This window comes from Muscardinus avellanarius (assembly GCF_963383645.1).
Source record: "Muscardinus avellanarius genome assembly, chromosome: 1".
Taxonomy (NCBI): Eukaryota; Metazoa; Chordata; class Mammalia; order Rodentia; family Gliridae; genus Muscardinus; species Muscardinus avellanarius.
In genome coordinates this window covers 41,504,987-41,517,518 of record NC_137786.1, presented here as the reverse complement: position 1 = coordinate 41,517,518, position 12,532 = coordinate 41,504,987, and the positions used below count along the sequence as shown (strand labels likewise).

The window sequence follows — 12,532 nt, the reverse complement described above, 5'->3', positions numbered from 1 at the left end:
AATTAGACACAACAATCAAAGTAATCAACGGGCATGTCTAACACACTACAACATTTTCAATGCAAAGTTTGTTTTCTCTCGGCCCCCATGCTAGAGCCTGTAATTAACCCGTTATGTAGAACGATGGCAAACAAAAGCCTAATTGAGGCTGGCTTCCTGATTCACAGCAGATTTAGAGAGGGTAAAAGCAAAGTGAGAACTGGGGGGCTGGGGGCTCTTGGGGTCTCCAGCCCAGACTCTGCCCTACTCTGGGACAGAGCCCGAAGGGGTAACACGCGCCACAGGACACCAGATTAGGATACTTAGCTTTCACATTTATTAGTTGTCAGGTACGGAAAATGGCATTACACTCTGGAATACAAATGAATCCAGTTTCCAAAGAGTCAAAATACCATCCTGGGGTGAGGAGTGGGGTGTGATGGGGAAGAGAGGGGATAGAGTAAAGGTGAAGCCCTTTAGGACAGGGCTCTTTAACAACCCCTAGGTTCTAGTTGTTGTTAGGCATAAACTATTGCTGAATGGCCTGGAGGCGGGTGGGAGATCTGCCCCCAAAGCACGCCCACCTAATTCAGTGCCCACCTAACTCAGGGACCTGCAAAGCTGCCTCTCCCATTCTGTAAAGGTGTTTCCAAACAAAATGTGCCCTGAGTTTCTCCCTCTGGCTAGTCATCCTCCCCAAGGTTTTTGGAACTGGAATGGAGAAAGGGGTGGCGGGGGAGGAACAAGGCCAGAAAAGGCAATACAGCCAAGGATCTGAGAATTGCCCAGAAAATTCTTTCCTTCCTGGCCTATTCCTTCTGCGCAAGTACAGCAACATTTCTCAAGGAGCTGACAGTTGCCTCTAGTAAATAATGGTCATACCTTACTGTCGAGGCAGAAAATCTCTTTTAGCAAAAGCTTATATTTAAAATGTGGGTCATTTCAACAATCCTAAGCAGCAGACTTTGGTATAAAGCACTTACTCTAGAAAATAAAAGTGACTTCAAATGCAAAACCACTTTTTTAAAAGCAGGACCCTCTTTTGAGAGTGGAGAGATTTTTAGGATGGGGGGGGGAAGCAAGAAAAAAACAAGACAAAAGGAAAGGTAGGGGCAGAACAGAGGTGAGAGCTAAGGGCTTCTTCCAATCAAAGTTGATCCAACTATTGAAATCTAAACTTGCAATCTCAACCTTAACTACTTGCAATTTAACACCACACCTACTGTTATGTCAACTTAACCCAATTCAACATGCAATTCTTAATTTCAGACATTTCAAAGGCTTGCTAATAAACATATAAAAGAGGGACCCTGAATCATTGCATTTATTTATTTATCTATGCCAAACGTTTATTAGTGAAATAGTCCTGAAGATATAATTCTACATATGGCGCTTTGATTTCACATAATATTTAAGGAAAAAAGACAAAACACATAGAATTAGACATATAATTCAAAGACCACGGTACAACCTTTATCTTTTTCTTTTTACTTTAGCAAACAAAAAAAAATGTCAATTGACATGAAAAGTGGCAAGTCTTCTGACAATAAATAATAAATTACTTTATAATTTTTGCAATGCAAGAGCAAACAAAAAAAAGTTTCCTTTTTTTCCTCTTTATTTCCAGAGAGAGAAAAAAAAACAGTCATTTTAACCAATAACTATACACATCTTTGGGGGAAAAGTTCTTGGACAGACACTAGTCAAACACAATCCCGAGACGCTTGTGGCAAAATAGAGGTAACCTTGTTGCAATGCTTTATAAGTTGGTTTTTAAATCTGAATTCAAAAACCTTTAAAGTCCCTTCAGACTTCTTAATAGAGGATGGATCTCAAAAAAAAGGGGAGGGGCAAAAGTAAAAAGGAAACCAGCTATAGGACATGCTAAAGAGACCCAGAATTTCAATTAACCCCTTGTTAAAGTCAACTAAAAACATCGCAAACCAACGCAGCTCCACCTTCCTGAAAGGACTCTTTCAGCCAAGGAGGCCAGTCTCTTCCTGCTCTTTGCTGGAGCTCCCGTTTGGCAAGGCAATGACCAATATAGAAACAGCACCATTCAGATTAGGGTGGACTAGAAAATTTTCTATTTCTGCTTTTTCTAGATGTGCAGTGAACTGAAAATGCTTTTTCTGAGATCCTCGAATATAAATCCTCTACGTTTTAAAAACGTCTTTTTTTCAGTACTCCTAAGGTCATTGAATAGCGTATGTTGGATTTTGGGTTTTGTTTGTTTTAATTCTAGTAAAATCCCATGATTGTCTTCACAGTGTTGCTACCATATCACCTTGTCGTTAAAACAGACTTCGTGCATTTCATGGAGCATTCATTTCTTGATTCAGTTTTCATTGACTGGGTCGTTAAATACTTTTGTTTCGGAGTTCAACATTATAATTTCCCACTTTCTCCAACAGGGAAAAAAATACATCTGAATGAATGTTCCTCATGCCTCAATAGGACTGGCTACCATGCTGTTAGGTGTATCTGGGAGTTGAGAGGACATTGACGCTACTTCACTGCCAGTGGAATTAGAGCCTGGTCCTCCTTCTGAGAAATTGACCTGCATGGAAGGTTGAGAAATAAATAAAGGAGGTTGCAATAGAACTCATCATATTGTGTATATATGTACAAGTGTTTGCATAAATATATGGATATATAGACAGATCAGTCTAGGTAATAAATTTTAACAGGCCTGTAGACGGCCTGTGAGAAGTCAAGAAGAAATCCTCTCACTTTCCCATCTTCTTAAAGATCTCTGTTTTAATTCTAACTGAATTCCCAATGTTATGTTGCATTAAATTATTTAACAACAAATGTGTTTCCCATCGTAAAATGGCATCACAACTCCACCATGCATGCTCAAAATAAAATTATCCTGCCGGCTACATGTTGCCCTGGGAGCAGGCAAGTTTTCAGTCTCTAGGCATCAAAGCCTCTCTTTTTGACTTGGAAAATCCATAACACACGTTCAGATCACTCAGATCCTGTGAGACTCCTTGCAACAAAGATTAACTCCTTAGAGGGTCAGTATGGGCTTTCTCCCTTGATGGCTTTCTCTCTGCTGCTTCTTATGAGAACACTTGTATTCTCTCTCTCCCTCCCCCTCCCTCTCTCCCCCTCCCTCCCGCCTTCCCTCCTTTTGGAGAAGAGATCCATATATCATAATATCATTACAATATAAATATCTGGCTTCAGAAGGTACAAGCACTTGCCCTGAACCCTCCATGACTTTCCTTCTGTCAGCCAGGGTTTTGCTAGACTAGCTCATCAAATTAATTTTAAAATACACTCCTTTTCCTAGTTCCAGAGTCTACTTTCTTTTCTACCCTATTGAACTTCCTCATTGTGAGGTCAAAGGATTTCTCACATTTGCCTCCCCTCTGGACCAGCCCACTTACAGACACAAGCCTGGGGCCAAGCTCTTTTAACCACTTGCCTCTGGCCACTTACCTAACTGTTGACACTGAGGAAGCAAATGGCCTCTGGGTAAATAGGAGGGTAAAAAGCTCTCTTCAATTAATGCTTTAGCTTTATTGCTAAAGGAACGGGCATACTTTTATCTAGATCTTATGTTTTATAAAACAGGACTGTATAGGGCTGACAACACTTTAAGAAATAAGTATGCAAATACATATTATAAAAGGTGTATATTTAAGATTTTAAACCTTAAATAAAGATCACCCTTAAACCTTTTGTGGGTTAAAAAAAGGTAAACTAATTCTTTTGGCTGGATATGTAAAAACATACTGATGCTAAAACAGGTTTTTTTTTTTCTATCTCTAATTGGTAGAGCTGTTATCCTTTTTATTCATGCCAGGACAGTATGTGATCATGTAATATTTGAATTCACATACTTAAAAATGTTTTGGTAGTCCCACATTTTAGATTGTGATATTCCCAGAAAGGGATATAGTAACAAAATTACCACTTATTTGAATAATTAACCTCTTTATAAATATATTTAAACGTTCAACCTAGAGAGGTACCTGCTGCTTATTATTATAATGTTGCACATGTATTATAATCACTTTGATTTGGGTCCTGATATACCCCATTCTCTGGAAGCTGAAGAGAGAGTAAACTTACTGATTGCTGATCCAAATGTCAAGGTTATCTCTAAAGTCCCTGCAAACTCTAAAAGTCTAAGTTGCATGATTTTTCAGCCCTGTGCATCTCTTTTCACACATGCCATCTAGTTGGGCACCTTGAAGTGAATCCCAGAAAGCATGCCTGATTGATAGAAAATTCAACCTATGGAGTCAAATTATGCAGTCTCATAAAAAAGGCTCACAAGAGGTCTGTTTTCCCTGCATTTGCTCCCCCCCCCCTTCACTTTCCCACCATACCTCCTTGGCCTCTCCCCTACCTTGGGGTCAGGGAGTACCCTCCCCCCAAATCTTTCAGTATGTGACAATTAAACCAGAATCTGGGTTCTGCTGGGAATTCACCTCCTCAGCCTGGAGGCTGACACTTACCAGTTGCTGAAAAGCAGGCTGATCTATGTCACTCTGCAAGGCGAAGTCACTCAGTACTTTCCAAGGCGGCTGGTAACTTTGCACCTCAACTGGGTTAGCCTGTAGGCCACCATCGTGTCTCTCTGGACTGGCAGCCACCATGGGAGTTCCTGTCATCCCCTGGATATTCTGTGAACACCCCCACCCCAACATGTTAATGAGCAAACTCCCTCCCTCCTTTGCCTGCACAGGCTAAGCAAACATACCCCGGTATTATCTTATCTATATAGTGGCCCCTTATTGACTCAGTTAATCTGCTGCACCTATGGATAATAGCGAGAGTTCAATTTTGTTTTTTCTACTTCTGTAGGCTAGGCTATTGGAACTGCTTACACCTTATTAAAACAGATGCTACTGTGACTGTCATCTTCCCCCCTGACCTGCGCAGTTCATCCCCAATACCACCCAGGTCCTTTCACAGACCACGGCCTCCCAGAAGTAGAAAGCTGAGACTGGCTGCCCCCTTTTCGCCTCCAGATATGGTGGTGGTTTTCTGGGCAGTTTCATTTAGTTACAGATTTTCTCCAAACAGTTTCCCTCCCAGAGCCAGCCCCCATTCCCAAATTTTTGGGTCTGGCAGCTATTGTGCTATTATACACTAACCAACTTAGAAAGTACCCTGGGCCCAGTCTTGGCTGGCCTGCCAAGTTTAATGACAGCAGGTTTTATAGCATTTAAAAATAGGGCCAGGCAGTAAAAGGGAGGGAAGGAAAGAAAGAAACTCTTTAGCTTAAGTCAACCAGGAGGCCTGCGTGGGTGTGCTGCCCTGGATAACAGTGCCAGTGGACTGGACCCCACCAGGAGGAGAAGGTGTCCTGTGTGGGGAGGGCCATTTTGCCTCACCAAGTGCTGGGTGTGCCCAGAGGCTGGTGGAGTAGCTTGCCCCAGAAGCCCTGAATCTAGACAGAAACTCAAGAAGTGAGCCTCTCTTTCCCCTTTGGCATGTAAAGAAGTGACTGACCTCAACACCTAACAGTCATCTTCCCTGGAAGGGAATATCCAACTCCTTCTGGTCTGAATTCAGGGTGAAACTGAAGGGCATGAACCCCCACTATATGTTGGGGCATGGGGGCAGCCATTCCACCTTGCTAGGGCCTCTCTATCCTGCTGGACTCTACTCAGCTCAGCGGGTGTAAGGGTGTGAGTGGAAGGGCATGGCAGTCTAGGCTGGACACTAGACTGTCCCTTGCTCAGCATCTTCTTCCTCTCTCCCCTGGTGTTCCCTGCTCTGCCCCAGGGCCACTCACAGTTTTGTCATTGGGCTGCTGCTGCTGAAGCTGCTTCATCATGATGCTCCGCTTCTTGTCCTTGCACCGCTTGTTTTGAAACCAGACTCGGATCACACGGGGGCTGAGGCCGGTCATCTCCACTAGCTGCTCCTTCATGAGCGCGTCGGGCCGGGGATTGGCGGCATAGCAGGTCCTCAAGGTGTGCAGCTGCTTCTCGTTGAGCACAGTCCGCACGCGTGTGGTCTTCTCAGGCTGCTTGTGGACGTGGGGCCGCAGCGCCGGCTGCCGCGCAGAGATGGGCTCGGCTGCGGGGCGAGGAGCACCTTGAGTGATACAGCTGGCGGCCAGCTCGCCCACCTGCCAGCCCGCGGCGCCACTTTGCAGCAGGACACCGGACGCAGGGGGCAACAGAGGCAGGGACAAGGGCCATGCACCCGAGAAGAACATCTCCCCCTTAATTTACAGAGGTCGGTGCTGAGTAATTTGGGCCAGAACTCAGCCCCTGCGCCTGCTCTTGTCAACCGAGCTTTAGCCAAGGAAAGTTTCCCCAGCTCAAACACAGGCAACATTTTCCAGCCTTGATTTCTTTTCCCTCCTTGCCTTTCCCCACACTCAGACTTGCCCCGTTGCCCCGAGCACCACCACCCCCTCCACCTGCGCTCAGCATTTCCTCCTAGGTGAAAGCCACTGAGGAGACTAGGGAAGGAAACCCAGAACACCCCGTGACAGCCAGACCCAGGCAGGGATGTCTGCAACCAGGAGTGAGAGAATTCTCCCAGTAAGCCTTCAACTTTAGTCCCAGAGGGCAGTCCTGTCTAGGGGCTCAAGAAATTCTGAATTTCAGCCATTTCTGCAGTCCCTGGTTTCTCTTAGTACTAAATCAACATGGGATGTTCTTGAGACAGGCTGACCCCAAGCAAAGGAAAACTGAAACTCTGGAGCTGCCGAGGCCAGAGATAAACGACGGGCTGTGAAAGGTTGTTCCTCCCTCCCCTCCCAATCTTTTGGTCTCCTCTGCGGTTCCCACCCTTGGTTTTGGCCCCACACCAGCTAGTCACAAATCCCAAGAGAGAATTCTGAAAGCTGCCAGAAAGGGGCCAGTGGGGGTGGGAGGAGAGAGCTGTCATTTCCTCACCTCTAGTATTTAGTGGGAACTGATATCCTAAAACTAGCTGTGTGGGGGTGGGGTTGCTGATCTATTCAGGACCACCAGAGGCAGGTACAGAAACACTGTCTGCCTTGCATACAACCTTGGTATGGACAGCCTTGCTCTGTTTCCACTTTCCTTTATGAGGAACCATCTCTCCAAGGGACAGAAATCCTGCACCTTCCAGGATCCCGTAGGGTCAGGCCAACACCTACAGGGTCAATTTAAGCAACAGCAACAGGCTGGAAGGTGAAATTCTCACCAAAGCACCTGGAATGAAGGGTTTAAAGAGGCAGGCTCCCTTTAAAAGGCAATTACTGCAGATTAGCTTGTTGACAGTTTTAAATTACAGCTCAGCCAGTGGCCTGCAGTTAGTAAGACTGTCTCAGAGCCCATTCCTTTACAAAAGGATAAAAATAAAACTTAAAAATGTTTTGGAATTGGTAGTAATTTTTAGGGAAACAAAGATTTTTTTAATGGGGGTGCTAAATGACTTAGGACCACCTAAGCTTCTTCCGTGGAGTTAAGAGGAAGCGCCAGGGACCTTGAGCTCCACCCCTTTAATTAGGCGGCAGCTAGAATACCTGGCGGGATGGAGCCAAAGCCATTTTCAGTAAGCCACGGTTTGGAGGCCAAGGTGAACTGACAGTACTGTTTGGGCTTGTGTAACATATATCTACGAGCGGTGTATCCCTGTGTACCCAACGTGTAAGTGTGCTTGAGGAGTCAAGACAGCCAGTGCACTGAACTCTGCCGCAAAGGGCTCGAGCCCAGTGGAAACTACACATAAAACATTTCATTGAACTGAAACGGTAACGACGGACCACCCTGCGGCTACCGCGGCAGAGGCAGGGGCGGTGCTGACTTAGCCCAATGCCTGCCTTTCCAAGCCGGGCCTCCCCCGGGGCTGAGGAGTACCTGCCATTTGCAGCGGTCTTGCGGGATGCAGGGGACTAAGCGGGTCACCGGCGCCCAGACTGGCTCTCTCCACCACATCGTGGTCCGCGCGGCAGAAGAGCCCATCCTCCCGCAGCGCGAACTCGTCCCCCGGGATCAGCTGGCGGCTGCAGGCCACGCAGCGGAAACACTCGATGTGGTACACCTTGGAGCGGGCGCGCATCACAAAGTCGTTCTTGCTGAAGCCGATGCTGCACTTGGCGCATTTGATTCCGTACAACCTGTGCAGGCGCCGGCCCAGGTGCAAAGAGAGGCACGGGAGAGGGGGTTACTCAGGCAGGCGCTGCCCAGGCCCAGGTTCGCCAGTGGTTCCAGCCCAGGCCCGGAGAATCTCTGAAAAAAAATTACTAAACCAAACGGAAGCTTGGAACGGGAGGACAGAAATGAAACCTCTCCTCCTCCTCCCTTTTTCTCTTTCTCTCTCCAGTTCCCTCCACCAGTCTCCTTCCTCCTCTTCCAATTCGCCTTTCCCGTGAACCTCGGTGTCTCAGGAGGTATCTCAGTTCAGAACAACCCGCCCAAGCCAAGGAAAATTTATTCGTGGATTCAAAACCTTGGCCGCGGCTCTAGAGACCAGTCCTAGGGTTGTCCTGGCAGATCTCGGCTGAAAGTAATTCAGGGGGGCTTCACTGACTGGTGGCCTCACACTTGTACATCCCTAGCCCCCAATTTCCACTACTAGAAAGATCTCTGAAAGGTTGGGTTATGGGACCAGCTCCTCACTTGATCTGTGGACACACACACACATGCACAAACAATAACAAAAGAAAGCCTCGGGAGGGTTCCCAGGCTCCCTCCTGCACAGCAAGACGTTCCAATCTTTACCCAATTGAAGATTTTCCACAATCAACAATGCTAACGGAGAGTTCCCTCTCCCGGGCTTTCTTTTACAATTATTTTTAAAATCCGCGTTTCTCCCTCATTCATTCTCAAGTTGCTGAAGCATCGATGTTGATTTCATTTTACTTGAGAGCCATGACTAGCCTGGAAAATGAAGGCTGAAGTCTAAGGTCTTTTCTAGGGCTGGCCTTTCCTTACCAGAGAGGACTCACTGGATGGGGAAAACCGAACTGGCCCGTTGCTACAGAGGGAGTGAAAGGGAAGGGAGAGGAAAAGACCCACAACAAGCACAAAGGGAGGCATCCGCTCCCCAAACAGGGATTTAGAAATTGGAAAGGTCACTCTGTTCTGCTTTTACTACTGCAATATTTCCAGGGGTATGTGCACAGGGGTACTTACGTGAGAGCACACACACACACACACACACACACACACACACACACACAGTGGAGAGTGAAGACAAGGGCAAAAGCAATTGGGTTCTATAAATGTGTGTGTGTGTGTGTGTGTGTGTGTGTGTGTGTGTGTGTACAGAATGAGGTACAAGCAGGTCTTTGTGCAATGGAACAAAACAGTGTCTTCACAGTAGTAAAGCTGCTCCTCTGGAGGTGCCAGGTGAGTGGTCCCTCCACCAGAATCTGGAGTTCTTTCTCAAACCAATCACGAAAACAATGAAAGCAGCTCATTTGTCAAAGGTTAGAAGGTAGATTTGAAAGTTTTTACTCCCTCCGCCTACCCAATGCGAGATCTTTCACTTTATAGGATGAGGGCTTTGCCTGTGACCAAACTATTTAGAAAATCCCTCCCCTTTCCTGTACCCCACTTCCCGTACTTCCTCCCACTACCCCCAAATTATTAAAAACTTCCCTCCCTACACTGTTCAATTGTATCTATCAAGATCATACTCTCTATGATTTCAAAAAGAAGAAAATTGTTGGATACCCCAGGAGCAGGAGGAGAAAATTGTAATCTCATATTAAATCTGAAGGAAACTTTAACAGAAGTTCTCAAGTTCTAAGAACCCTGTAACTTATGAAAGTTGATAACTTGATAGTAACAATTAGAGAATTTAAAAAATATTTTGCTATTAACATGATAGCAAAGTTGAAATCCTTTTTGTTATTAAAACTAGTAAATTTTTCTTTAGAACTTCTATTGGCTTCCTAAGGCAGAAAACAAAACTTTCTGACATATATACACAGGTCAGAGAAAACTTGAGTTTAGCAAAAACCTGAAGGCAGAGTAAACTGAAAGAACAACCACAAAACCAAACTCAGAAAGTTCTTATGTGGTTTGAGTCTTGTCAATATAGGCAATTCACTCATTTTATCAGTTACTAGATTTTAATGTGAGAAAGGAAGCTGTTCAATTATCTAAATATACCAATTGTTCGGAGACAGATGATGGGCAATTTGATCTGCTCTAATTCATCAGCTCAGATAAGATAAGAAAGAAAAGACAGTCAAATGTCACCAAAGGGTTAATATTTAAAAAGATTAAATTTCCGGTCTTTTTGCAAAGAATATCTCAGTTAATTTTGAAATTTCCCAGGAAGCTCTTCCCTGAAAGGGGGAAATACTTGCAATTGTTTTTTTTTTTCCAAACGCATCTCTAAATATGCTTCAAACTTTCATTTTATTTATTTCACTGACCTCTCTAATGAATTTTTAAGTTACTAATAAAACACAGGATTAAAGTAAATATATATAAGTAAAACACTACATTATACAGTGAAAATATACCAGATTTCAAAGTTTAAAAACCCCAGTTTATACATCTTTAAATGTTTTTTGTTTGCTTTGGAAAGGGGGTGATGAAAAAGGAAATGATTTGGGCATAACAAATTTCAAGAGTAAATGAAACGCCTTAATACCACACAATTTATGAAAATCATTGTGAAAAGGAGGTCCCCCCCATAAAAGGTAATGTGAAGAGCCTAGTTAAAATTTTTAAACACGCTTAAAAAGACAACTTTTGCGTGCTGGACCCCATTAAGACAAACTTCCCTAAAAGACAAAGCCGCACCAAACAACCTGAATAAGGAGTGGAGAGAGAAAAAAAATCGCACCAAATTAAGGAAGAAGTATAAATGGCATACCTGATATAATCTCTCTTACAGTAGGTTTTCCCATCCCTAACAAAGCAGGTACAGCTCTCGTCCAAATACTGATTACACTCTGCACATTTCAAACATGCTGCATGCCATTCCAAATCCGGAGAAACCCTCAGAATATACTGATCGTGAATTTGATTGCCGCAACCAACACATAGGGAAATCAGACGTTTTTCTGAAATGAAAATAAATACATGATTGACTAACCGTTTACTTCCTACAGAGATAAACACTCTTTTAGTGTCGTTCTCTTATAGGGTGTACTCTGGGAGCTTTTTTTTTTTTCCTTTCCTTTTTTTTTTTTTTTTTAAAGAGTATTGCACTTTGGGATGGTAATTGAAGTGTGCCATCAAAACCTTGACTCGTTTTAAAAAGGAGGTGGAATATATGTAAAATGCAGATTTGAATAGTCTACATTTGTAAGCCTCGCACGCAATCATACCCGCTCATTTTGTATTTGCCCCCCTCCTCCCTCTTTGCTATAATCATTGGGGAGAGATTATGGATAAGTCAAGTCAAAGAAAAGGTTTTGACTAGAAGCGTTAAGTGAACGCAGGGATGTCTATATTTCCCATGAAGCACGCTCTTAAATAGCACATAGGACTGTATATTGTCAGCAAGAGCACACATCAATACAGTTGTCACCCGCTCTCTTTTGCAAGTCTAATGCTAATTCATATCTCCGGGTATTGTATGTGCAGGCAGACCTTTGCAACATAATAACCTTTTCGGAGAGCTCAGGATTCCCGAGGAGGAAATCACCGCCCCAGCACCAGGCGGCTGGGGTTCGGGAGGGCACACAGGCGAACTCAAACCCAAGGTACGATCAGTGTCCCCAAAGATCAGAACCGACAGCAAGCATGCAGGCGTGGCGGCAACCAGAATTAAAAAAAAAAAAGGAAAAAAAAAAAAAAAAAACCTTTCTTTCTCTCCAGGCACCGAGTCCGAAGAGCCCTCTGCACCCGTGCCTGAGAGAGACCCCCGCACCAGAACAGCACACCGAGCCCCGCAAGGTAAACAGCCTCTTACTTTTTGGTGGATCTCCCATGTCTCCCATATCTGTAAGAGGGAGTAATTTCCACAGTGAAATGGTGGTTGTACAGTGGGTGACCAGCCCACAGAGAGGATGCTGGCGCTGTGGCTAAGTGGGAAACTGTGGCCCCGGGGTTGCCGAGGCGCGGGGCGGCGCCCGGGCGGGTCGGCGGCGGCGGCGGAGCGGAGGCGCGGCGGCGGCGGCGGACTCGGCGCGGCTCGGGCACCTCTCTTCCTTATCTCTTACTCAAACTTCTCTGCTCCAACTCAGCTCCATCGCCATTGGTCTGACGCAGCGCGCGGGGACGTCAGGCGAGCGCCGCGCCCATTGGCTGCGGGGCGCGCGGCGCAGCTGCTCTGATTATCATATTTCAGCGCCGCCGCCGCCGCGCGCCACTGACCGCTCGGCGAGCCCGCGGGGAGGACTGGGGCTCCGGGCCCTCGCCGCGCCTCCCGCCCCGCCGGCCGCCGCCAGCGCCGGCCCCCTGTCCTGCCGCCCGCGGCGAGCGGCTGGTGGGTAGGTGCCCCCGCGGCCCCGGCCACTCCGGGCTCTAGGAAAAAGGGGAGCGCGGAGCAGGCCGCTCGGCTCCGCGGGGTCCCACGCGGTAGCGCCCCCGGGCGTGGCCGCCGGGCAGGGTGAGTTCCCTCCCGAACCGGCGCGCTAAACAGGGCAGGAGCATCAGCCGAGACTGGGTTGTTGAGACCCAAAGGAATTGTTTGC

The 12,532-nt window shown here is 46.1% G+C and overlaps 1 protein-coding gene across 1 annotated transcript; it reads right to left on the bottom strand.

Annotated features, from left to right (window-relative positions):
• Positions 1-2,422: 2,422 nt before the first annotated feature.
• ISL1 (ISL LIM homeobox 1) lies at positions 2,423-11,836 on the bottom strand (the record flags this gene model as incomplete). The annotated part of the gene is made up of 6 exons (XM_080695777.1): positions 2,423-2,539; positions 4,455-4,622; positions 5,741-6,027; positions 7,788-8,047; positions 10,765-10,954; positions 11,809-11,836. The coding sequence occupies 6 exons, from the start codon at positions 11,834-11,836 to the stop codon at positions 2,423-2,425; spliced, it is 1,050 nt and encodes a 349-aa protein (XP_080551903.1).
• Positions 11,837-12,532: the final 696 nt, after the last annotated feature.